The sequence below is a fragment of the Ovis aries genome, chromosome 15, assembly GCF_016772045.2.
Source record: "Ovis aries strain OAR_USU_Benz2616 breed Rambouillet chromosome 15, ARS-UI_Ramb_v3.0, whole genome shotgun sequence".
In the NCBI taxonomy this organism is placed as follows: Eukaryota; Metazoa; Chordata; class Mammalia; order Artiodactyla; family Bovidae; genus Ovis; species Ovis aries.
The window spans coordinates 72382783-72410640 of record NC_056068.1 but is presented as its reverse complement, the minus strand read 5'-3'; the positions used below and the strand labels follow the sequence as shown (position 1 = coordinate 72410640).

Here is a 27858-nt window from a genome sequence, read left to right as displayed (position 1 = left end):
TGAAACCCCTCTCTCCCTTTCAAAAGTTACCCCTACCCTGGGAATCCCATGGTTAGGACTTGGCACTCTCACTGTCAAGAGCCCAAGTTCAGTCTCTGGTTGGAGAACTAAGATCCTACGAGCCGCATGGCATGACCAAGAGAAAAAAATAAATATTATAAATACATAAGCAAGCAAACAAAAGTTACCAGTATCCTGAATGTTTTATGTATCATTTTCAAATATATTTTTATAAAATATTACTATACTGCCCTTATTCTCTTAAATATTACTATATATCTCTCTCTAAAATCAACATATAGCACTGCTTTGCAAGTTTTAAAATTTTATATATAGTATCATACTGTATATTCTACAACTTCCTTTATTTAAACTTAACACTTTTGAGATTTATCTACATTGGTCAGTATAGTGAAGGTCTGTGGTTAGTAAACTGTGTATGTCAGGAAACTGCTTTGTCCTCACACCTGAATGATGGTTTAAGAGAATATAAAATACTATATTTAAAAGACTATAAAGTTCTGTACTTAACATTTGATGCTATTGTCTTCTGGTATTGATTCTGCTATCTAAGAAGTATACCCAGTTGTCACTACTTTGAAGATAAACTGTATTATCTAGTCTCATGGATTTATTCCTGTGTCAGTGATTAAGAAGGATAAATGAACTTAAATCTCTAGCTCAAGCCTTTACCCAGGAGTCTACATAAGAAGAACCAACTCCTCATTCAATGTCTCCACTTAGATTCCTAATAGGCATCTTCTTAATATACCAGCCTCCTCCCCAGTCTATACCTCCTTCAGTCTTCTCATCTCAGCTAAAGCCAACCTCATCTAACATCAACTGCTTGGGTCAAAACTCCTGGAATCATCCTTCACCCCATCTCCATCTCTGTCTCCTCCCAACCACTCCATGACCATCTCCTGGGTCTAACAGTTTTGTAGCTGCTTCCAGGTTCTATCTAGATCCAAAGTCCAAAACCAGATCGTACAATTTTAGAGTTTCTAACCCAAAGTGACACTCTGCCCTGAAATGGTGTTCAGGAAACTGAAGATGCAATCATTGAACCACTAGATGGTTTGGTTCATTGTTTGGTCATTAGGTTTTGTTTTGTCTTCCTGCCTTTTAAAAATTTTTCCCACCAGACTCTTTTCATGCTCCGTCCCAGTCTTCAAGCAGTAGTGAATCTGGTGATCTTCCTTTATCTTGCACAGAACACTGTTGTTCCCTTTACTCCACAGAGATGAAATGAACATCAGGCAGCAGAACCTATTCCTGGTCTTGGCAACCAGCAGGTTTATAGTTTTAGCTACGGTCTCAACTTGGTGTTTTCTGTTCCATTTTCAACTCTACGGAGATTGTTTATGTTGTGTTCAGACCTGACTATATTTTACTTTCATTTCTATTTTGTCTTTCATCTGTCATTGTGTATATGAAGCAGAAACTAAGTACTATGTATAAACTCATTACATTACTGTTAATAGATGTACTAGTTTAAATTTATGTAAGTGAAGTCGGGAACTTTTATGTAATGAGAAGATGAATGGCTACCTGGTTTCATCTCTGTAAACAGCCAGGAGATAAGGCGTCTGCCTCCGGTTCTGCCGTAACTTGTTTCATGAAATCAGGCAATTCAGTCTTTAGGTCTAATTATTTCCTTACCTCTGAAATGAGGATGATCTTTATGATTCCTCTAGCTTTCTAAGACTCTGATTCTACTCTTATTATTCCCAATAATTTTCTAAATCTCATTTTGCAAATTGGGTTTTTTTCCTGCAACTTAAAAGTTTCATTAAAATTTGAATTCAATTTACACTGTAACTTTTAAGAGGGGGTTATATGAAAGAAAAAAAACTTTTTCAAATAGTTAACACTATTTGCTACTAAGAAAAATCAGTTTATAAAAATCAATGACAGAAACCAGAAGGTCAGATATTATTAGTGCTAATAAATATCAGCTTTTTAAAGTGTGGAAAAGAATCTGAAAAAGAATAAATACGTGTATATGTATAACTGGATCACTTTGCTGTACACTTGAAACTAACATAATATTGTTAATCAACTATACTTCAATATAAAATAAAAATGAAGGAAGAGTTTTCAAGACGCAAAGTGGTGAATGGTTTTCACCTCAGTCATAATAACACAAACTACTAAGATCCTAATTTTTTCTACCTGAGAATTAACATAATTATATTTTTATGAGGTATTCAAACCATTCTTCCTTTTGATATTTTACCCAAACTCTCCTTCCACGATTATCTTGAGATAATTCCTCTTTATATTTGATGGAAATATTTATACATGGAAATGCTGTTCAAGGACATGTGAGTCAAGAATGAGGCATAAAACCAAGGTTCCAGTAGTCTGTTTCTCTTACTGGTGCTCAAATAGCATTCTGATTTAAAAAAAAAAAAAAAGAAAAGTATGATCTAAAAATAGAAATTCCTATAAAAGTCAGAAGAATTAAGAAATAACAGGTTTCAATTCTTCTTTGACCACAGTGCTACTGCTGCTGCTGCTAAGTCGTGTCAGTCGTGTCCGACTCTGTGTGACCCCAGAGACAGCAGCCCACCAGGCTCTGCTGTCCCAGGGATTCTCCAGGCAAGAACACTGGAGTGGGTTGCCATTTCCTTCTCCAATGCGTGAAAGCGAAAGTAAAAGTGAAGTCGCTCAGTCGTGTCTGATTCTTCGCGACCCCATGGACTGAAGCCTACCAGGCTCCTCCGTCCATGGGATTTTCCAGGCAAGAGGACTGGAGTGGGTTGCCATTGCCTTCTCCAGCTCCTGTGAAATGCACCACGTATCAGCTGTGTGTTGCTTGTCCAGTTGTCTCACCTCCAGTTCTTTGAGGTAGTTAACTGTTGTTTCTTGTCTCATTAATATGACTAAGTCATGGGGATGCTTCAAGTTCATAGGTGAATCCACCTGTAAGCAAGCAAACAGATAAAGTTCAGATTTCATTAAAATGTACTTGGATTAATGAAGTTTCAATATGCCTTAAATTACTGTTCGATCGCCATTAGTCAGTGTGAGGTGCTCAGTAAATTTACAGGGTATTTCAAAAGTGATCATGTGTAAATTTCAGCAAAGAGAATGAGAGGTTCAGTAGCTGTCCCTTGAACTCCAACTCAAAAGAGCAAAGTTTTGAAATGAATATCCTGACTGGACTAGTAATATAAGAAATATTCAAGAAGAGAAGTATTTGGAAATGAATGATAAATTCCTTAAAATATATGTTATACCTATACTAACAAAAAAAAAAGGATTGCTTTGTCTTGATAACACATTCTATATCTAAACAAGTATGGCAGCAATAAAAGGAAAAATATGAAAAGCATCTATTTTTACAGGCTATTTGTGAAACCATAAATCAGAGATTATATAAAATAACCTTGGGACTTAAAGAGTTTAAAATTCAAGTTTCTGAATCATAAACAAGCAACTATGTTGTTGAAGATGTAGGGAAAATGAATCCTTATATGCTGGCAGCAGGCTTATAAACTTATTATTTGGAGGCTCATTTGACAACATATATCAAAACTTTAAAATTACATACCCTTGATTTAGGAATAGAAACTCTAGGAAACTATAGGCATTCTTTAAACAAGTGGGCAAAGATACACAGAAAGATGTTCACTATATTGCCTTTAGCTGAAAACAAACAAAAAAACTAACCAAACAACAAAAACAAACCTAAGTCCATCAGTGAGGGAACAGGGAAATCAATTGTCCAATAGAATGGGATACAGAAAAATTAGATCTACTATCACGGAAAGATATTCACAATGCGTAATTAACTAAAACAGTGATAAAGAATAAGCGTGTTATTTTTTTTAAAGAAATTACGTTTTCATAGACTTAGATGTATACATGTCGGATATGCTAAAAACTAAGCTGGTTTACTTTTGGAAAGTGGGATTAAAAAGAGAGGTATATTTATATCTTTTACTTTTTACACTTGTATATTTTTCAATTGTCTATATATGTTTACAACAAGGAGAAAACAACACATACACACACATGGGGCTTTTTGAATTTCAGGAAAATCTAAGAAAGTGGCCTTGGAACCTAAGACATGAATGAAGTTCCTGGTATCCCTTAGGGTTAGACTGTCAAATTATGTACTAGCTCTTTAGAAGTTCTACTTTGAGAAGAAACTACATTCGTGTAATCTCTAAGAACTTGCAGCAGCTCAATTAATTAATTTTAGAGCTAGTTTTTTAAGAGCAAAAGATAGCCTTGCATAGACCTTGGTAAATGCAAGCCTATTAAAAAAAAATTAAAGAGAGGGAATGAGAATTTTCTGGTGGTCCAGTGGTTAGTAATCAATGCTTTCACTGCCAGGGGCACAGATTCAATCCCTGATTGGGGAATTAAGATCCTGCAAGCCATGAAGTATGGCCAACAAATAAATAATAAGAGGGAATAAAAATAACATGGAATAAGTCCAATGGTTGCTTTAATAACACGCACAGTAGTACTGGGTGATGCTAGGTGACTGCATACAAAACTCATCCGCCTTTCTTCATTCTACCGTCTCAGAGATGCCAGAAGAAAAAGAGATGCTAGTCTGGAGTAACTTCCACTCATATTTTCATAGCAATTATCCGAACTACATAATCACCATTATACAGTGATGGATAATTATCATCACCCAGGGTCTCTCTTTCATAACTAAATCCCTTCACTGCTTCCCCTGGCTTTCCTACTATATCGGAATTTACATTAAAACTGCACTCTGAATTTAAAAGGCACTAAAAATATAATAGCAAGGCCTATACTTGACCACTTGAGCTGTTAATCTCTATCAAACAATGAAACCTAGCAAAGGCCTACAAGTAAAACGGTAGGTGTTTCTCAATGAAGGGTGGACATTTTTGCTTCTCTTACATATTCAACAGTCAAATGCCAAAAGGGCAGGGAAAGTAATTATACTGAATATGACCTGATCTAACTGCAAAGTCCATCAATCTTTTATACAACAATATAATATATTATTTGTAATATACTACAGCACACCAAAATTTTTACAGGAGAAAATGTAAAAGGTACAGCCAGTGGTCAGAATGCAAAAGAGCTTTAATAGGAGGTCAAAGAAAGTCTTGACTTTGGAACTAGCCAGACCTCGAGAGGTACTGATTTAACATACCTCTCTATAAGTGTATTTAAATGAGGTTTTTAGAAAAAAACAGAAACAAAAAAAAAATCAGAGGGAGGGAGAAGGAATGTGGGAGTGTGACATTCCCATTCCAAAATACCCAACCAGTCTATTAATCTGATAATTTGGAGAACTACAGGTGGAATGAAAGAATAAGACAAATGAATAAAGTATAATTTTAGCTTTAGATTAAAAAGACACAGGAGAACCAGGGCTTTATCGTATTTGAATAGCATGGGTTTGGCCAACATTCAACTCTGAGGAAGCACTTTTCATTTCCTTGAAGCACTGAGTGCAACAGAGGTATGGTAGCTAGAGAAGGCACAAAGACGGAATTATTAGCAGAGGGGCTCCACTGACAGCTAGACAGCTGTGCTTCTCTTTCTGCCGTGGCAGCAAATGGCATGGAGCGCTGCCAGAGCAGGGTTGGTTACAGAAGATTTACAGCCTGACGCATATTCTTACTGAGGTACCTTCACGTTCTTACATTTTAAGACTTTATGCTAACTGTCTTTGGCAAATGCCAATCAGCTTGAATTTTTCTCCTTTTGAATATCTCTCCTCCTTAGAAGATTAAGAAAGATTACAACTTTGTAAATGCTACAATATCCATTCAACTAACAAAAGTTATATTTAGCCTCTATCAACCAGGCCCACTATGAGCCAACATGTGGAGCCTGTGCACTCTGATTTTATATACAATTTAAGGAGGAGTGGTAATATCCCTTCAAAACCTTTAGCATTTAGAAGTGGCTGCTATAAGCCCAAGAGCAAAAAGAGGGACAAATTACAGAGAGGCATTAACAGATTAAACATGACATAATGCGCCCACAAGACCTCTGAGCATTTTATGGTTTTTTCACAAATGGACAAACAATCCTACAACTTCCACAGCATAATAAATGATGCTTATAATGACCTGAATTAAAAAGAAAAACCGAAATTATTTTCAATTTATTGTAAATAAAAAGGTGAGAAAGTAGGAAATACATTTTAGGGCAAAATTTAAACTGCAGGGAAAAACTGACCATGTGTTTGGAAATTAGCTAAATGGAATTCTGTTCAAAATAATTCATTCTCTTAAGACTTCCAGGTTAACACAGTTTCACTGTTACCACAGCAATTTATTTTAATAAAGAAAATCTCAACCTATATGTAACAGTCAATTTTATTTTCCTTTTAATATTTTTTATAGCTACATGTATCCAATTATATAGAATGGCAGTAAATATCTTATTCATTGTCAGGTTCATTTTCATATATTTCATTTGCTGACATCTTCAAGATACTATTAATTTCTATATCTCTAATCTGGAGTCCTGTCTCTGTGAATTCTGTAAAATCACATGGTAATATCACTATATAAAGGTAATGACTTCACTGCCAAGTGAAATAAAAGGCGAACACTGTAAACTTAAAATAACCAATCTAAGGATATAAACACTTTTGAGTTCTACAAAACCAATCACTTTCGAGGAATTCCCTGGCAGTCCAGGGGTTAGGACTCTTACTGCAGGGGCCCTGGGTTTGATCCCTGGTTGGCAAAAACCAAGATCCTGCAGCTGCACAGCACAGCAAAACAGAAACCAAAATCAATCACTTTCCGCTGGTCCTTTATGACAGGAAATTGAACACTTCTACTGTAACATAAGTTCCACCCCTCACAGCAACTTATTCTTCACATATAATGTCCTTAGGTTAAATATAGGAAGGAATATTTAAATCTTTTATTCTGGATTTTATATTATTTAAATATTGAGACAGTATGATGGAAAACATAGAGAAAAATCTTTAAGAAGACCCCCCCCCCCAAGACTTCACCTCTACCTTCAATGTCCCACTCACTGAGCATTTACAATTTTTCCTATTCAGCCACCTGCACCCTCCTCCTCATAGCAAAAGTGCCTGTTCTGCTTGGCCGGAAACATCCCTTCCCATGTGGGGAGCCTGATCAGTGGATTCCTTCCCATTGGTATCTTGGCGATTTTTTCTGAGAAGGGACATTAACCAACTGTACAGTCCCTAGTGCAGAACTTTTATTTGAGCTACTGGGGACTAGTCCTCTTATACCCACGGGGAGCCTGAGAATGGGATTAAAAAAGCAGACCAATGAGGACAGAAAAAAACCTGTTCTGGTGACACGGCTCAAACCGAATCTGTACGCTTAGAACTTGTCTCAACATTCCAATGACAAATTTCAAAACTGAAAGTCTTGCTGCTACTGCTAGACCTCTGGCTACTTTTCTTGAGGACCTCTGTCCAGGGTGTCTTCTAATCCTCCTGGCTCTTTTGGGAGCCTCTGTGCCTCTGTACATGCTAATTCCCCTACTTGGAATGCATTTCTTTTCTTATGTTTTTGATGGCCAACTGACTTGGCTCCACTGACATTTATTTCTTTTTGTGTGTGTGAAACCATCCTTCTCTTGAGCTTCCACAGTACTTTATATATACTTCTGTATTAACATTTATTACATTCTTTATTGTATGGGTGTCTTCCTAAAGAAATATTTTTTAAATTCCTCTTTCTACCCTCAGTATTTATATGCTTTCGTGTACATGTTAGGTACATAACAGGCTTCCCTGGTGGCTCATATGGTAAAGAATCTGCCTGCAATGCAGGAGTCCTGGGTTTGATCCCTGGGTCAGGAAGATTCCCTAGAGAAAGGGACAGCAACCCACTCCAGTATTCTTGCCTGGAGAATTCCATGGACAGAGGAGCCTGGCAGGCTACAGTTCACTGGGTCACAAAGACATGATTGAACAACTAACACCTACTTATTTAGGTACATGATACATTGTTGATTGTTTGATGGAAAGTATCTGACATCACATTTGTTAGATTCTCTATCTCCTAAGGCATCATGGCTCACTGATGACTATCTGGAAAGAAGGTAAAGTGGCTAAGCCATCAGGAATCAGGAAAAAATAAGCCTTTGACCTGCCCATGACCAGCTCTGTGACGGTTAAAGCAAATCACCTTTTCTGCCAGGGCTCCTGTTTCCTTCTCTATAAACTGAGGGAGCCCAACCTAATGACTTCTAAAAATTCCTGACGTTTTCCAAATTCTACCTCTATAAAAGATTGAACACTATTATTAAAGTATCACTTTTAACCAGTCTAAACCACTGAAGTAATCTGATATTCAAATGAACGAAGTTGTCATTCTTTCAGTTTGCTCATACAAACGTGTACTTTCTTTCAGTTAAGTTCAGTCGCTCAGTTGTGTCCGACTCTTTGCGACCCCATGAATCGCAGCACACCAGGCCTCCCTGTCCATCACCAACTCCCAGAGTTCACTCAAACTCACGTCCATCGAGTCAGTGATGCCATCCAGCCATCTCATCCTCTGTCGTCCCCTTCTTCTCCTGCCCCCAATCCCTCTCAGCATCAGGGTCTTATCCAATGAGTCAACTCTTTGCATGAGGTGGCCAAAGTATTGGAGTTTCAGCTTTAGCATCAGTCCTTTCGAAGAAATCCCAGGACTGATCTCCTTTAGGATGGACTTTAGGCAGGGACTATTTCCAAAGACACAGTTAAGAGCTTCTTTTCAACTGTCAATTTGTCAAATGACACCAAGGCTCCAGTGAGCAGTGGCTATTTCTGATGTTAAGTTGCTCACTGTATCACAGACAAAGTCAGCCCTCTCTGTCTTCATGATGCTTAATTCTAAAGTTCCAATTTAAAACTTAGTAACAAAATAATCTTTTTTTCTGATTTACAGGCTAAATATATATGGTATATAAAAACAGACACGTTATAGACAATCTAAAGAAGAAAGTTAGAATTACTTGAACTTTCAACTTCAGAGATACCTGCTGTCAAATATATTTATCAGGGTAACTTCTCAGCATTTATATACATATATAGCTATGCATATACTGTTAAAAAAATCAGATAATGTATCTACTCTATTATATCCTTTCCCTCTCTCTTCTTCTCTAAATTTTATCAGACTTCTTTCCCAATAAATACAGGTTTACATTATCATATTTAGCAGATGACCTTTATGTTAAACAGTAACAACTGCAACCTGGGCAACAACAACAATTAAATTAAAGTCACTTACTCAAGTTGCTACTAAAATTTACGCTCTCCTTTTAACAATACTGGGATAAGTATCCTTACACCTAAATTGTTTGAAAGTGAAAGTCGCTCAGTCGTGTCCGACTCTTTGCAAACCCATGGACTATACAGTCCATAGAATTCTTCAGGCCAGAATACTGGAGCAGATAGCCTTTCCTTTCTCCAGGGGATCTTCCCAACCAAGGGATTGAACCCAGTTCTCCGACACTGCAGGCGGATTCTTTACCAGCTGAAACACCTGGGAAGCCCAAGAATAGTGGAGTGGGTAGCCTATCCCTTCTCCAGTGGATCTTCCCGACCGAGGAATCAACCGGGGTCTTCTGCATTGCGGGTGGATTCTTTACCAACTGAGCTACCAGGGAAGCCCCTAAATTTTTTGAATAGCTATTAAATTGTTTCCTTCCCAGAATGGGGATTGTTGGGACTGGCTTCTAAAAGTTGTATTTTTTACTAGCTTTTCTCCAGAATAGTTCAATCAGCTGAAATTTACAACAACAGTAACTGAGTTTCTATACACTCAGAAACACAAGAAAAGCATGAACATATTTTAATTTCTTTGTCAGCCATATGCATTTTTGCCTTTTAAACACTTATAAAAAAATCTTTCTTTAAAATCCATCTGACAGTTTATACATTGCAGTTTATGAATGGTGCTTTCTAGCTGGATGATTATTCTCTTCTGGTTTGTGTTTTCTGACCTTTTCTACAGTGAACACGTATACTTAAATTTACAAAGTATTTATTTTCTTTAAAGAGCTATGAACAGGTCATCTTGTTAAAATGAAACTTTATATAGTGCTATGCAACATGTCTTCTTGTATTTAAAAAAAAAAACAAAAAACAAAAAACAACTGTAATGACAAGTATAAGCTCCGATTTGAGAAACAATCTTTAGCTTTCCCTTAAATATACACAGAGAAAAAGACTCCTCGCACAGGCCTGGGGCCAAACAGTCAAAAAGACAGTATCTATTGTATTTCTTATTCCTTTCTCCCCTCACATTTTCATTCTTATCTCAAATCTAGTTCACAATGACGGCCTAAGGGCCCTCAGCTCTGCGGCCCGGTCAGGTTCCTGCAGTTGCCAGTGCGAAGGGCTCTGGAGGGACAGGATGAGAGAGGCAGAAAAGACTGCTGCTGGACTTTGCATGCAACTCTCTCTTCAGAATTTAAGTCCAACTATTGTGGCCTTTCAGGGCTAGAGAAGCTCAAGTTCACAAAATACCAGTTTAGCCTGGACTCTTAAGAGAGACTTACACAACTTCCTGGCTGTAATAATTGCCAAAAAATGTAACATTTTCTAGACCTTTTACTAGAAAAATGTAATTGTATCAGATCAATAAAATACTACTGTTATGAACTGTCAAGATTTGAAAATAAATTTTTATTAAAGATGACTTTTTTCCACTCTCAGAGTACTTGTAGAGTATTTTAATAAAAAATAAAAAACCAGCCTCAATTTTATAGAATACCAAGTTACCAAACTAAAATTCAACTTTAAAGAAATAAAAATGTTGAATCTTGACCATCACATGAATTTTTATGGCCTTATATCCCTATTTTTTAAAGTTACCCTCAATTAGATTTCATCATTTTCAGTTCTTGGAAGACACAGTTGTAAATACTTAAACTGACATAAAATAATCTAGGTATTTGAAGTATTAAATATACAGCTATAATCTAGATCTGAACATATCATTAGAGCATTCATGTCAATCACCATTTTCTCAACTGATCAGCAAGTAACCATTTTTGACATGAGCAACTAATGAACAACTTCTTATAAGAGTCATCAGTCTACATTTTCTGATTTACTTCACCAAAAAGGATACAAACAACATAATGAATAAAGTAGACAACTTACAGCCTCACAAGAAAAGAAAACGAAACACTGAGTCAGGACCCCAGAGTCATGAACATTTCCGATCTGTGTACTTAACGATATTCTTGTAAACACATACAGAAACAATGCAGCTGTACAGTTAGAGTGGATGTATATGTAACTCAGAAGTGGTTTTTCTTTCAGGCAGAAAATATCAAACACAGAACAATGACGCAACAAAGATGTCCATGTGCTAATCTCCAAACGTGTGAATATGTTAGGATACATGGCAGAAAGTGAAGAGGAACTAAAAAGCCTCTTGATGAAAGTGAAAGAGGAGAGTGAAAAAGTTGGCTTAAAGCTCAACATTCAGAAAACGAAGATCATGGCATCTGGTCCTATCACTTCATGGGAAATAGATGGGGAAACAGGGGAAACAGTGGCTGACTTTTTTGGGCTCCTAAATCACTGCAGATGGTGACTGCAGCCATGAAATTAAAAGACACTTACTCCTTGGAAGAAAAGTTATGACCAACCTAGATAGCATATTCAAAAGCAGAGACATTACTTTGCCGACTAAGGTCCGTCTAGTCAAGGCTATGGTTTTCCCTGTGGTCATGTATGGATGTGAGAGTTGGACTGTGAAGAAGGCTGAGCACCGAAGAATTGATGCTTTTGAACTGTGGTGTTGGAGAAGACTCTTGAGAGTCCCTTGGACTGCAAGGAGATCCAACCAGTCCATTCTGAAGGAGATCAGCCCTGGGATTTCTTTGGAAGGAATGATGCTAAAGCTGAAACTCCAGTACTTTGGCCACCTCATGCGAAGAGTTGACTCACTGGAAAAGACTCGGATGCTGGGAGGGATTGGGGGCAGGAGAAGGGGACCACAGAGGATGAGATGGCTGGATGGCATCACTGACTGGATGGACGTGAGTCCGAGTGAACTCCGGGAGTTGGTGATGGACAGGGAGGCCTGGCGTGCTGCGATTCATGGGGTTGCAAAGAGTCGGACACGACTGAGCGACTGAACTGAACTGAACTGAACAAGGCAAAGGAAATTAAGGTCACTGATTGAGTTAAGGCTGCCAGTCAGATTACCTTAATTAAGCAAGCTAGAGAGTGTCACCCAAGTGGGCCCAATGTAATTACAGGATCCTTAAAAGTGGAAGAGGAAGGTCACAGAGAGAGATGCAAGGTTGCTGGCTTTGAAGATGCAATAAAATGGGATTGGAAGCTGAGGACTACAGGTGGTTTCCAGAAACTGGGAAAAGCAAGGAAATGGACTTTCCCCTAGAACCTCTACAAAGACAGGCAGTGCTGCTGTCCCTTTGACTTTAGCTCAGTGAAACACCTACAGGACTGTGAGATAATAAATCTGTGCTATTTTAAGCCACTCAATTTGTGGTCATTTTTAATGACAGCAATAGAAAACTAACACAAGAATCTACTAAGTACCAGACATAATACCAGGCACTTTGGTGATGAAAAAACATGTGCACCAGAGGGATGCTATGGACTGAACTGTGTCCCCCCTTATAAATTCATATGTAGAAGTCCTATAGTGTATATATAGTGAAGTCGCTCAGTCATATCTGACTCTTTGCAAACCCATGGACTGTAGCCTACCAGGCTCCTCTGTCTAAGGGATTTTCCAGGCAATAGTCCTGGAGTGGATTGCGATTTCCTTCTCCAAGGGGTCTTCCCAACCCAGGAATCGAACCTGGGTCTCCCGCATTGTAGACAGACACTTTACCATCTACCGGAGACTGGACCTTTGGGAAGTAATTGGATTTAGATGAGGGTCATGAGGTTGGGGGCCTTCCCTGATGGTTCAGCGGTAAAGGATTCACCTGTCAATGCAGGAGATTCAGGTTCAATCACTGGGTAGGGAAAATCCCCTGGAGAAGGAAATGGCAACCCACTCCAGTATTCTTTTCTGGGAAATCCCATGTACAGAGGAGCTTGGCAGTCTACAGTCCATGGGGCTGCAAGAGTCAAACACGACGGAGCGACTAAACGACAACATGAGACTGGGGCCCTCACGGCGGGACTGGTGCTCTTGTAAGCTTAAGGAGGTACCAGAGAGCTTGTCTTCTCTTTTGCTCTGCCATGAGAGGGAGGAGGAAGATGTAACTGTCTGCAAGCCAGAAAGAGAGGTCTCACTAGAAACCCAACCATGCTGGCACTCTGATTTTGGATTCCAGCCTTTAGAACTGTGAGAAAATAAGCCTTGGTTGTTTAAGTCACCAGTTTATGGCATTTTGTTATGGCAGCCCAAGCTAAGACAAGCTGGGAAAGATGGAGCACAGGAGGAGAAGGTGGCAACACAGGACAAGATGGTTCAGACAGCATCACCGACTCAATGGACGTGAGTTTGAGTAAGCTCTGGGAGACAGTGAAGGACAGGGAAGCCTGGCATGCTGCAGTCCATGGGGTCATAAAGAGTCTGACACGACTTAATGACTGAACAACAAAAAGCTAAGACAGATTTGCCAATCAAATATTGGAAAATTAAAATCAGGGCCAGAAAATAAACCTTAGTAACTTCATCATTATTCAGATGATGGCAAACTCAATGGCCAGGAAATGACTCTGCTATTTCATACTGGAAAATGATAGTCTATAAGAGACAACTGGAAAAAGTTCAACTTGATTATTCATCAAAATAGTGGCAGTATTAACCATGGGGGAAAAGAAGTCAGCTTGACTAATCTCTTTTATTGCAGTCCCAGCAACTGTAAAATAAACATTAATGACAAAGGTTTAATTTTGTCTATGAAGATGAAAAAAATCTAACTGAAGCTCCCTTTCTGTTCTTATTTCCACTGATGGTCACAATACTGTTTAGCTAAAGGCAGTGGATAGAGGTCTTTCACTAGAACTGGATTATGAAATTTTTTTTGCACATCCCAAACACTGTTGACACAGTCTGCTAAGAGAACAATTTAGCAAATTTAAGAAAATTAAATATATGCATTTGCATGTTCACCCTCTGCAAGAATGTCTGTAGTAGTAAAAATATGGAAACAATCTAAATGTCCATCATTAGGGAACTGCTTAAATAAATTACAGAACATCCACACAACCCAACACTATGCATGCTTAAGAGAAAAAAGGGTAGCCTTCTATTTCTGATATGGACAGATGTCTAAGTCTTCTGAAGTGAATAAAAGCTAACAGTGAGACCAAATGTTCCTAGTCTCGTATTTTTTAAAAAAACAAACAAAAAAACTGTGTGTTTGCAAATGCACAGAAACTTTAGGGAAGAATACACAAATAATTCTAGTTGTTTCCAGAAGAGAGACTGTGGGTAGTCATGAAATTCTAACTTTTCATTTTATAACAAACTAAATAGTGCGAAAAACTTTTAATTATCATATATTTTATAGTCTTTAGTTCAATTTAAAACTAAAAAATTTTAAAGAAAATTTTTAATATTTATGAGTATTTGTTTTACAAATAAAATTATAGAAATATTTTTCTTTATGTTAGTAGCAACGTTTAGCGCTGTAGAAAAGAGAAGAGGGTTTAGAATCTGATCTGAGCTTGAGTTCACACTCTGCCACTTCCTACCTGCATGGCCTCAGGCTAATAATTTAACCACATTCTTTCTAAAATTTTTTAATAAAAGATCAGTACCACATTTTCCTGAGTCTGTATGATGATAAAACGAGATAATGAACATGAAAACATTTGGTAAAGGGTTCAGTGAATTACAGACATTAAATGGTTTTTATTACAATCAAAGTTACCTGGTGATATCCTAAATTATGAGTCACTTCCATGTATGACTATAAAAAATGCAAACTCTATTAAGGCAGGGACTTTATCTCCCTCACAGCTGCATTTCAATTTCCTAACACAAAAAGCATCCAAGCATGTACTGAATGAGTGACCCAAGTGTGCCAAGAGCAGTGATGGACACACGAAAAGCACTCGGCAAATACTTGCTCCCATAAAAACTTCCCTGACTCCACCTGACCACTGCTGTCATGTACTGCTCTCTTAGGTTCTATCTAAAGATTAACTACCCATCTCAATTCCCCACCAAACAATCAGACTGAAGGTGGAAAGGCTTGACCTTTGGGGACAGAGCCTCTTGCCAGTCACCTGATTTTAACTGAAATAACTAAGTTCCTCAGAGAGAAAATGAAGGCTGAAAACGTTAGTAAATATATAAGTGAGTTCTTTTCAAGTTAGACTCATGAAGCAGTTACTACTGACTAAGCAAACATGGGAAGCACAACAGTGTGAATTCCAAATAGTATGTCTTGAAAGCAAAATATAAAGTGACTTACCTACATTTATACAATATTCAATTAACTCAAGTAATGCCGCAGGGGCTTCCCCAGTGGCTCAGGGCACAGTAAAGAATCTGCCTGCAATGGAGGAGACCCGGGGTTGACCCCTGAGCTGGGAAGATCCTCTGGAGGAGGAAATGGCAGCCCAGTTCAGTATTCTTGCCTGAAAAATCCATGGACAGAGGAGCCTGGCAGGCTACATTTCACAGAGTTATAAGAACCTGGACACGACTGAGCAGCTATGCACACACACAAATGTCACAATCTCAAATACGAGCTCGAGTGTACCATAAGGTTGGAGAAGCAAGATATCCAAAATAGCCAAGAGGAGAGCAGATTATCTGAGGCACCATTTTACAATTCTGGGTTAGACATTCCATGTGCTTAAAAAATTCTTAGGCTGTCCAGACCTCGCACTGGTAATGGGGAGAATGAGTGAATTAGCTTGGCTCCTTTAAAGTAAATGCACCTCCCTCCTCCAGACTATTACAGCAATGGTGGCCCTTCAGTATGTCCATATGAGATGCGGGAGCTAATACAGGAGTAATCACTGCTTGCACACACAGATGTGCCTACACTCTCTCTTTCACTTCTTCAGTGTTTCCTGAGTGTGCATCATGTGTCAGCGCACTGTTTTAAGCACTGGGTTACTTCACTGAACAAAGCTGTTGCCTTCACAGAGCTTATTATGTTCTTGCAGAGAGACATGCAATAAAGTGTATGTTACAATATAGTGCCAGCGATAAATACCATGAAGAAACATACAGAAGACAGAGTGAGGAAAGAGATGCTGTTTTAGACAGTCTGGTCAGAAATGGGGGACATGAGAACAGAGGCCTGAGAGAAGAGAAAGGATGAGCCATGTTGATGTCTGCAGAAAAGTGTTTCACGTAGAGGAAGGAGCAAAGGCAAAGGTCTTGGTCAACCCAAAACAAGTGAACTTGGTACTCTGAAAACCAGCTAAAGGCCAATATGACCGAACACAGCACACAAGGAAAGTAGCATCAGGGCAGAGAGGTGGCCAAGAGCCAGGTCCCAGATCCTGCAGGGCCTACAGGTCCTGGTGAAAACTAGGTTTTAGTGTTTAAGCGTTTAAGTGACGGGAAACCACTGAAGGTTTTCTGAGACTCTTTGCTTCCCTTCCTCCAAGACTCCTCAAGGAGTGGCACGACCAAAACTTTTGCTTTTTAAAAGATCACTTTGGTTGCTCTAGGGAGAACAGACTCTATGCAGCAAACAGAGAAACAAGCAGACCTATTAGGCGGTTACTGCAGAGGTTCAGGAGAAGACGATCGCCTGGACTAGGCTTGGGAAAGTAGAGGTGGAATGACCCGGCAGGATTCAGAATGCATTTCGGAAGTTGACAGGTTGCCGATAGACTGGGTATGAGATGTGACAGGAAAGAGTTAAGGACAATACCAAGATTTGGGGGCATGAACCATCTGGTAACAGGTGTGGTGGGGCGGGAAATCCAGGGTTCAATTTAGCACAGGATACACGCATGGTGTCTATTCGACAGTCAGGTGGAGAGGCTGAGTAGGCAGCTGGCTGCACGAACTGGAGTTCAGGGTGAGACTGCAGATAGGGTCCAGGGACTGCAGATACAACACTGTATGCCATGAGATGGCATCAGATCATCTGGTGGGCACACGCACAGAGGGAAGAAATGGGGCACTCCAATATTTAAGACTAACAAACCAAAAAAGTTTAAATATTTAAAACTAACAAACCAAATTCAGCAGAAAAGAATGAGAGCTTGTGGCAGGGATTTAGAAGGAAAACCAGGAATATACATTCCGAAAGTCACGTAAAAAAAATAGTTTGATGAAGTCTGAGGGTAACTGCTGGGCTGCTAAGAGGTTCAGAAAGATGCCTCTGAACTGAGCACTGAATGAGGCAATATGGAAGGCCCTGGGAATTTTGACAAGAGTGGTGCGGATGAAGGACCGATCGGAATGGGTTTAAAAGAGACCCGTGTGGCGAGGAAGGGAGTCTGGAAGCGGACAAGTCTGCTGGCAGAGGGATTCCCCTTGCTCTTGCCCCCGTGGTGCACAGCTGAGATGCAGGCCCTGCCCACACCCAGCTCCCTACACCGTGGAGCGCAAAGCTGTTCTAATTTTTGACCTGACTTGCTGGCAAGTCCTCTTATTGCTGGCTGTCAGAGAGCCTTCTGTTCACTTCCACCAGCGCTGCTTTTCAACTGCAACAACTGCTGAACCCCACGGCTGATCTAATCCATCCTCAACAGTGCAGCTGCCAGCTCCCTCCTACTTCACCTCAGCCCTTTCTGATGCTTTTTCTGCTTTTCTTGTTTATCAGTTTCCTGTCGCTTCTTCCTACTTTTAATGACTGAGCAAGTGCTGACCTTTCAGATACGTCAGCGATGAGTGGATGACTTCTCTTGCATACACAGTCTGACCACCACAGAGAGGCATGAGCAATCTCTGAAATTATGGATCTCACCTGTGTACAGCAGGTCTCTGACGGCCTCGGGGCTGGTGCACGGATGGGTTACTTGGAGATTTCAAGACCTCCTGAGGCTTCCTTTAGGCTAGTCCCCAGCTGATTTCCACACTAGTTAGTACTGTAAGGCTTCATTCACATAATGGTAAATTTCTAAAAAGTGGGAACCACTTCTCATGCTTCCTTACATCATCCATTCAACAGATACCACTGCAGCCTCTGTGATGACACAGTGAGAGATACTGGAGCTGCAGAGAAGAATATAGCTACTCCCTTCACGGAGCATACAGCAGTCTAGTAGGACATTTACAAAAGTAAACGTGGAAAAGCGCAAAAGACACAACATGGCCGGGCAAATGCTCTCACAGGGGAATGCGGGATGCTCTGAAAACACCTTGAGAGAACAGCTTATTCCAATCTGTACATCAGAGAGGCGTCCCTGACAAACTGATGTTTAAGTTGTGATGAGTGTGAGTTAGGCGGACTGAGACATTTACAGGGAAGACCATGTACAAAGGCCCAGAAGTAAGTGAGAGCAGAGCATATTTGGGGATACTGACAAAAAACTTAAGTATGGCTAAGTGTGTTATGTGTGTACCTTCGGAAGTGAGAGTGGGGCCCTCAAGGATGAGCAGAGACAGGCTAGAGCGAAGGGAAGGCCAAAACTCAAGACATGTTGTTAACGAACCTCAACCATATTCTGGGTATGTACTCATCTGTTTTAAAGGTGTTTTTTCTTGGGGAGTAATAATAAGTAGAGGTAGGAGGGCTTCATTCTGTGACTTTATATACTCCCATAGCATCGGGCATTTATTTTTACAATGCCACACATCAATTTTGTAACTCGAATTTTTAAACAAAGAAGGTTTTGAAAGATTATTCTAATTGTATTGTGGAGAAAATGGACTGGAAGCAAGACAGGACTAGAAGCAGAGAGAGCAGTTAGGAAGTCACAGCAATTAATGAGGCAGTGAGAATTAGAGCAATGCCAGTGGCTACGGAAAGAAACAGGATATAATTATAAAGTAAAACTGAAAAATGCTGGTAAGGAGGAGGGAGAAATGGGAAAGGACAACTAGACAAGTACTACCTGTTTGTCCGATGGTAGCAGTGGTCGCGGCAGATGGCGAACGCGGTGTCTTTCTTTAAGTTTGGGGAAACAGAGCATCACACAGGGGTAGGTGTAAAACAGTTTAGATTTGGTAATAAGAAGTTTGAAGTGCACAGAGGACGTTCAACGTGGAGTTAACACAGAAGTCTTGAACTTATAACTCTGGAGAAGAAAATCTGAGTTGTAGAAAGGTAGATATTCCAAGCATATATATGGTAACTGAAGTCCTGGGAAAGAATGAGACTGCCCAGGTATATGCAAAGAGTAAAAGAGAAGCTTGCAAAAAAAGGCAAAGGAAGAGCAAGATCTAAAACTGAATTTCTCATAATGTTCGGTGACCTATCTGCACCATAACCTCCTGAGGAGTTTGATTAAAATGTAAAGATCTTGGCTTCACCATCAACCTACTGAATCAGACACTCTCAGCAACCTGGGAATCAGCATCCTAAGCAGGCACCTTGGATTATTTCTGTGCACAGTCAAGTTTGAAAGCCAGGATCTAGAAGATAAGCAGAGGTGGAAGAGCCCCCTGTCCCCCAAAAAATGGTTCAAGAAGGAGGGGTGCTCTGCTCACCATCTAGGAAAAAATGAGAATTGTAGCCAATGGAAAAGAACATACCCTTCAAAGCACTGTGGGGTGGTGAAGAAAGGAAGCTGTCAATAAATATTTGTTCAATAAATTATTGGGAGAAGTACTTAAAGCTATGACCAATCTAGACAGCATATTAAAAGGCAGAGACATTCCTTTGCCAACAAAAGTCTGTCTAGCCAAAGCTATGGTTTTTCCAGTAGTCATGTATGGATGTGAGAGCTGGACTACAAATGAAGCTGAGCGCTGAAGAAGTGATGCTTTTGAACTGTGGTGCTGGAGAAGACTCTTGAGAGCCCCTTGGACTGCAAAGAGATCTAACCAGTCAATCCTAAAGGAAATGAGTCCTGAATATTCATTGGAAGGATCGATGCTGAAGCTCCAATACTTTGGCCACCTGATGGGAAGAACTGACCACTGTAAAAGATCCTGATGCTGGGAAAGAATGAAGGTGGGAGGAGAAGGGGATGACAGAGGATGAGATGGTTGGATGGCTTCACCCACTAGATGGACATGAGTTTAAGTAAGCTCCGGGAGTTGGGAGTTGGTGATGGACAGGGAAGCCTGGTGTGCTTCAGTCCACGGAGTCGCAAACAGCTGGACATGACTAAGCGACTGAACTGAACTTAAAGCTGTAATTTATCTGTATATTTCCAAGCTATAACTACTCTCCCGTATAAACACAGTTAACACCTAGGTAATTTACACGAAGAAAAATAATAGTGGGAAATAGCTTTAAAAAATGCATTGTGTAAGAAACGCTTTGATGTCAACATTGAGGATAAATTCCAAAGATTTGGCAGGTGCCTGGCTAGTTAGTAACTAACTAGCATGACCTCTAGGTCCAAGTAAATCCCTGAAGTGTAAAAACACAGAAACAGTGCTCCGCGCCAAAAAGATGGGTTCCGTTTTGAAAAGCACTGAAATGAAGTTGTTAGCTCCACAGTACCATATGGATGCTTTCTCCCAGATTAACCAAATCACTTAACATGAGACCAAAATTAAACCACTCCTTCACTTACAAGTTAGTAAAGATCAGTAAATAAAGATTTAGCCAGTTTGTCCAACTAAATATAATAGCTCCTCCTTAGGGTATATTATAGTTGCTGAAATAGTTGCTCATCAACTGTTCTTTGCCAAGTTTGCTAGGCTTCAGGGCATTTTGTAGGAAGCCTTATTTGTTCTGAGCAGTTAAAATGATCTGAACTCTGAAGACATCCCCTTGATAAGAGGCAGAATGATTAAGTTAATGTGAAATTAACTCACATCTATTTAGGAACCTTCTCCACCCACCCACCCCCAATTCGAAGTTATCATAAAACATTCTGCAAAGGTAAAGCAAACTGGAAAAGAGAAGACATTTTCTTCATTTGGTTTTATTTTTCTTTATATTCCTTCCTTTGTAGGTGTTATAACGGTTAAGAAAAACCAAACCACTTCAAACTGCATAAATTGCTCACTTGCACGCTACCACAAATAAATACATCTTTACTTCTTGCTACCACTAAATACCATTCATTAGTGTCTTCAGGTGACTTTCTCTCCTAGGAGTTGTACCATATATTCTTTAAGAATGTTTTCCAAATCTAAAATGCCAAGGGTTGATACTCTAAATTTTTAGGTTTTTAGACTTCCATTTATGAAAACACTATCAGAGGTAATAAATCCTGTGCTAGAAGTTCAAATTCTTGATTCAGTAAGTCCACAACTAAGTGGTAACATTTCAAAAATTGATCTGTAAGCTGCTGATTTGGAAAATAAAGCAAAAACTTCTCCAAAGAAGTGATATGACAAGGTGCATGCATGTGTGTGTGCATTCAGTTGCGTCCAACTCTTTGCAACCCCATGGACAGTAGCCCGCCAGGCTCCTCTGTCCATCGAATTTTCCAGACAAGAATACTGGAGTAGATTGCCACTTCCTACTCCAGGGGATCTTCCTGACCCAAGGGTCAAACACTAGAGGTTCTTAGGCTAATTCACAAAAGCTTATTTCACCTTCAATGCTGGTGAATTGCTAGACACTTTAGATTAAAAAAGAAAATAGGGTTGTCTCCATACTAGTAATTAAGCAAAAAGAATTGTCAAAATGAAACAAACAAACAAAAATTTATCTTGAAGTCATACAAAAGATCCACTGCCCTGATTACACTGGAGATCCTCCTAGTAATTAGATTATAAAATCTCATACCTCAAGCCCATAGATCACAAGTTAAGAACTCCTGCTTAAAAAAAGTGAGAGAATCTTACTAATTTTCAGGTGCAGGGATACTAGGAGTTCAGAAGTATGCCAAAGCCTGGAGCCTGGAGAAAAGCTGAGGTGGGGAGGAGTGCCTTTTCTTAGAAGTCCTCTGACTCAGTGGGAAATGGACTTAGTACTGGAGCATTTGCTTCACATCCCAGCTCCAGTAACTCCCTGGACAACGGAGTTCAGTGGCTCAGTAAACACAGAGCCTAAAAACATGGACGGTGTGCTTCCTAGACAGAGTGGGGACTGTGGAAAGGAACAATTCCCTGAGTTGCCATGCCAAGGACCAGACACCTGCTGCTACCAGAAGCAGTCCCAGCTTTGACTGTTAGGAAGTCTAATGTTCGCTTCCTGGCCCTGACTGAAAGACTCATTTCAACCCCTCTACAGATCCAGGCCTTCCAATATATATGGCAGGTTTACCACTCTGCAACTTAGGGGTGTCTATCTTTATCATCTAAGGCTTGAAACAGAAAAGCCAAAATAAATGTTATCTTCTTCTGGGAAATACTGCTTACTGTACTTAAAACTTTAACTATAATGGTGGAAAATGTTCCTATCTAAGTCTGTATTTTGGGCAGTTCAGATTTTTAATTCATGAGCACTTCACATTCACTCTGAAAACAATGACCTATTATACCTAATTTGGATAGGTTTAAATATTGTGTGAAGAGTTTCAAAAGGTATTTGCAAAGGTCTGCTATTTCAGTTTGTCCTTACCCCTTTCCCTAACTTTAAAAATGAAATCATGGAGCTCCCTGGTGGCCTTGTGCTTAAGATTTGGGGCTTTCATACTGGGGTTCAATCCCTGGTCAGTGAACTGAGATCCAGGAAGCTGCGTGGCACAGCCAGAATAAACAAATAAAAATGAAATCATACCACTGCTCTCAGCTAATACAACCAAAAACAAATAGAAAGGAGTTTGGCATTTCCGGTAAGACACAAGATATATACTAAATTAGTTGTGTTTCTGAAAGTATGAATAGATCTGAAAAAGTGAAAGTTTGCTCAGTCGTGTCCCAACTCTTTGTGACCCCATGGACTAGTCCATGGAATTCTCCAGGCCTGAATACTGGAGCGGGTTAGCTGTTCCTTTCTGCAGGGGATCGTCCCAAATCAGGGATCGAACCAAGGTCTTCCGCATCTGCAATATATGCAAATTCATGTTCTAAAGAAATCTTTCAGTTCTTTGATAAATATATCTAAATGTGATAATTAATCTAAATCTAAATTAAGGTTTTGATTCTCCTGCATTCAAATTATGGACAGAAAAGACAGCATGGGCAATGCACGCATAACTACCAGAGTGGAACTCAGGGGCTGGCCCTGATGCTCAGCTCTCACTTTAGTTACATGCGCTTTCCCCTCAGATTAAATCCAACTTCCCAGAAAAGACAGCATGGGTAAGGCACGCATAACTATCAGAGTGGAACTCAGGGGCCGACCCTGATGCTCAGCTCTCACTTTAGTTACATGCGCTTTCTCCTCAGATTAAATCCAACTTTCCTTCGCTTGGAGAAGGCAACGGCACCCCACTCCAGTACTCTTGCCTGGAAAATCCCATGGATGGAGGAGCCTGGTGGGCTGTAGTCCATGGGGTCGCTAAGAGTCGGACACGACTGAGCGACTTCACTTCACTTCCCCTTCGCTAGCCTCTTACTGTCACACTGTAGTCACCAACTTTACTTCTGGTATAAAATTTTGCAGTTGCCTGAACTTAACATTGTAATGTTATTTAGCAAAGTACTGGACAATTCACTGAAGAGGATCACTAAAAAAAGATGTAGTAAAGAAATCTTGCTTTCCTAACTTTAAGCCTAACTACAAATTATAGGGGTGACTTGGAAGAGACACAGATGATTCTGTAGATTTGCCCCTTTCTCAAGCAAGTTTCTAGTAACTTCCACCCTTCCCCACCAAAACCCGATGTGCAAAAAGAAAGGCCGTATTGAAGAAACAAAAACCGAATCAGATTCAACTTTCCCACTGCAATGTTCAGCATATATTACATTTCTACCAGCTTTCACTTTTCAGATAGGCCAGCTTCTCAGCTGAACAGCAAGACATCAAAATGGGAAGAAGTCAGGTGTCGGGGGTAATAAATAGCTGTGGCCAAAAACAACACTGCAAAAGAGCCAATAGGAGACAGTTCCCCCAAAAGCAGCAGGAGTGACTTAATTCCACATCCCCCTCCACCAGGGCCTCAGGGAAATCCTTTATTGGGAGACAGAAGGACAGAAGCAACCAGGACTCGCAGAAAAAATTTCCAATCTTCTGTTAGAAATGAATTTGTAAGTGTTGTCTAGGGTGTCTGAAACACACATATGTATTTTAAATCTCACTTGGTATGGCCATGAAAAGGAAATTTTTTTCTAATGCAATAACTTGGGTATAGAGAAACTACCACCCAGTATAAAGAAGTCAGCCTTTTCTCAGATATACACTGAAAGCCACTCACCGAAACCAACAATGACTTTTAAACTGCTTTATTCATTCATTATATTTAAGACAAAATTTGCCATCACACGGTGGCTCTAAATGTGAACTTCAGTTTACCCAAACGCAAGCCTGGCATTGTGCTCCTATCACCAAGCATTACAAACAACCCGCGACTTTTACAGGACAATGGTTAATACATTTCGGACCAGCGGACCAAATGAAATTGCATGGGGCACGCACATCACTCTGTAAATGTTCCCTGGACTTTACAGGACTTTACAGGTACATTAAATGTACCGAGTTTCTGCAGCAGAATACACACTCATGCATTCTTCAAGCATCAGCAGCATTCACAAAATACAGGCCATCAGAAAGTTATGTAAGAAAAGCAGCCTTTCCTCTGAGTAATTCATTCAACCTTCTAAGAAATCACATATCCTCCTTGCGGAGCCGGGTCAAAGGTACTAGGTAAAGAAACTGGGCAAAGAACACTAGGAAACCAGGGCAGTTTACGGCTGAAAAGATGCAGGCAACGCCACCAGAGGCATTCTCAAGCATTCCTTTGCAAACAGAGTGTGCGTGCGGTTTGTAATAAGCCCCTGCTGACCCGGGTAACGGTCCCAGCTGAAAGCACCCGAGCCTGACACGAACGCCAGCATGTGGGAGAGGAGACGAGGGAAGAAGCATTAGCTGACACACTGCCTGGGGGGCCGAAGCTGTCACCTCCTTGGGACTCGCGCACAGCCGGGCGCTGCCACCTGCTTTCTACTTCCTCGGGGAGGGCTGGTGACGCGTGGGCCCGAGAGGCACCAGGGAAGAAATAATGAATCCGGTTTCTAAAGCCAGAGCGCCAGAAAAGGTCCCCAGGGCCCGATCCCCTCACCGCTGGGCGACTCTCCACGAGCGGCGCGCGACCCCAGGGGTGGAAGGAAGCCTGAGAACTTGCAGACGGCAGAGGCCAGAGTCAGTCCACTAGCGGGGAATGGATGGGTCAGAGCGCGGGGGTCGCCCGAACCCCGACACCAGGACCGTGAGAAGGTAAGCCGGGGGCGGAGCCGCGCGGAGCCTAATACCCAGGGGCCGGGCCGGTCTGGGCAATCTTTTCCCCCCGGGCGAGGGCAGGCGGAGAGGGGCACCCTGGCCGCTACCTGCTGCTGGATCTTCCCGTCCTCCGTGACGACCCAGTGCGTGGTGGCGAAGGCCCCTCGAGCTGCTACACTCAGCAAGGCGGACAGGCTGAGGAACCAGCCTGGACTAGAGCACGGTGGCAGCTCGCACCGGCCGCGGACCCCTACTGCCACCGCCATCTTGCCCCCCCCGGCCCGGCGGCTCGCACCGGAAGCGGAAGTGAGCCCTTGCCGTTCGCCATCTTGGGGAGGTCGACGCTAGAGGAGGAGGAGCCGAGGTGGTGCCGCCGGCTGACAAGCGGCTTCCTCCGCCTCTGTTTGGGCGACGCGGAAGCGATGCCTTAGGCCCTGTCCCTGTTTGGCTTCAGGTCGGAGACCGCTTTTTTGTTATTGTTTTCTTGTGGTGCGCGATACGATCTTGTAGCGTGGGAACCAGAGGGAGAGAAAAGTAGTGTTCCAGTTGGAGCCTCAGCAAAAATGAGAGGACTCAGAGCATATATGTATTATTACTTTAAAAAAAAGATTATTTTTATTTGTTTCGAATGGTTGGGAAATAAAAGGTATGCTTTTGAAACACCTAAGGGAAGGGATAGGTTCTGTTTTATTCTGAAAATTTCACAATAGGGGGAGCTTCACAATTGGGAGGATTGTTAGTCTAGGACAGCGCTGTCCAGCAGAAACGTAAAAACATAACGCGAGCCGTGAGCCACAACATAATTTTTTTTTTTTAAAGATGGAGATAACCAACATCTTATTTAACCCACTATATGCAGTATATTATTAGTTCATTGTGAAATCTATAGAAACTACTGAACTATTTATTTTTGTATCTTGTCTTTGAAATCGGTATGTTTTATATCTATCAGTTCAGTTCAGTCCCTCAGTCCTTTCCGACTTTGTGACCCCATGGACTGCAGCACGTCAGGCCTCCCTGTGCATCACCAACTCCAGGAGTTTACCCAAACTCATGTACATTAAGTTGGTGATGCCATCCAACCATCTCATCTTATGTCGTCCCCCTCTCCTCCTGCCCTCAATCTTTCCCAGCATCAGGGTCTTTTCAAATGAGTCAGCTCTTCACATCAGGTGGCCAAAGTATTGGAGTTTCATCTTCAACATCAGTCCTTCCAATGAACACCCAGGACTGATCTCCTTTAGGATGGACTGGTTGGATCTCCTTGCAGTCCAAGGGACTCTCAAGAGTCTTCTCCAACACCACAGTTCAAAAGCATCAATTCTTCTGTGCTCAGCTTTCTTTACAGTCCCAACTCTCACATCCATACATGACCACTGGAAAAACCATAGCCTTGACTAGACAGACCTTTGTTGGTAAAGTATTGTCTTTGCTTTTTAATATGCTGTCTAGGTTGGTCATAACTTTCCTTCCAAGGAGTAAGCGTCTTTAAATTTCATGGCTGCAGTCACCACCTGCAGTGATTTTGGAGCCCCCCCAAATAAAGTCAGCCACTGTTCCCACTGTTTCCCCGTCTATTTGCCATGAAGTGATGGACGGGATGCCATGATCTTAGTTTTCTGAATGACACCTATCAGCTCATCTAAATTCGGACTGGTCAGATTTTGGGAGCTTAATAGCCCCACGTGTCTAGTGGCTACCTTACTGAACATCATGGGTGTAGATCTGGAGACTGGCAGCACTGGCATCACCTGGGAGCTTATTAAAAAAGCGCATTCTTGGCTCTTATCTATGTCTCCAGCAGGTTTTCCCCTTTAACATGAACCCCACATGACTGGTATGTACATAAAAGTTTGAGAAGCACTTCCTTCTGGTGAACCAACCTGTGGGCCAAGCAGACTACCCTGATTCCAGTATTCTTGCCTGGAGAATCCCATGTGGACAGAGGAGCCTGGCGGGCTACAGTCTATGGGGTCGAAAAGAGTCAGACACGATTTAGTGACTGAACAACAACAAGGATCATTGGGGAGTCATATTAGAATTCTGCCTGTCGCAGGTTCTGACTGCCAAGTCCCACTCCTCTAGTCCTACTGAACTATGTTTTGAGCGTCACAGTAACCCTTAAAAGTGCTTTTGCTCGTCTTATTCCCTGCCTTTAGAAACAATATGAGCAAAAACATCTTTCCTTGCTCTTTAAAAAATATATATATATATATAATATATATATAATTTAAGGTACAGCTTAAATCCTGGATTGTAGAAAAAAATCCGTCAACTGCTGTTTGCTTCCTCTGAATTCTGTAACACGAATGTGACAATATCAGGTTTCTTTATGATACTACTTTGTACATTTTGAACGCTAAACTCTCGAGTAGTTCTTCCTTCAACCAGCTAGAATGGAAGTATCTGAGGGCGGTATAAGAAATGTGTTTTTATTTTTTTCTTCCATAAAGCTTGATACTTAAGTGGTTAGTTTATTTCATTTTTATACTCCCCAAAAGGTAGCTTTCCCATTTTATGTGAATAAAGCAATGAAAAATTCTAACTCAAATAAAACTGTTGCTGCCAATTTTTGACATCCAAATAGATCACTTGTGTGCATGC

The 27858-nt window shown here is 40.8% G+C and overlaps 1 protein-coding gene across 2 annotated transcripts in view; it reads right to left on the bottom strand.

Moving 5' to 3' along the window:
* The window catches only part of TTC17 (tetratricopeptide repeat domain 17), a 125532-nt gene extending 99995 nt beyond the window's left edge, over positions 1-25537 (bottom strand). For both annotated transcript variants that reach the window (XM_027979637.3, XM_027979638.3), the window contains exons 1-2: positions 25362-25537; positions 2839-2928 (exon numbers count right to left, since the gene is read on the bottom strand). In XM_027979637.3, coding sequence (XP_027835438.1) covers positions 2839-2928; positions 25362-25520 — 249 coding nt within the window. In that variant the 5' untranslated portion in view covers positions 25521-25537. The remainder of the gene's footprint in view (positions 1-2838; positions 2929-25361) is intronic.
* Positions 25538-27858: the final 2321 nt, after the last annotated feature.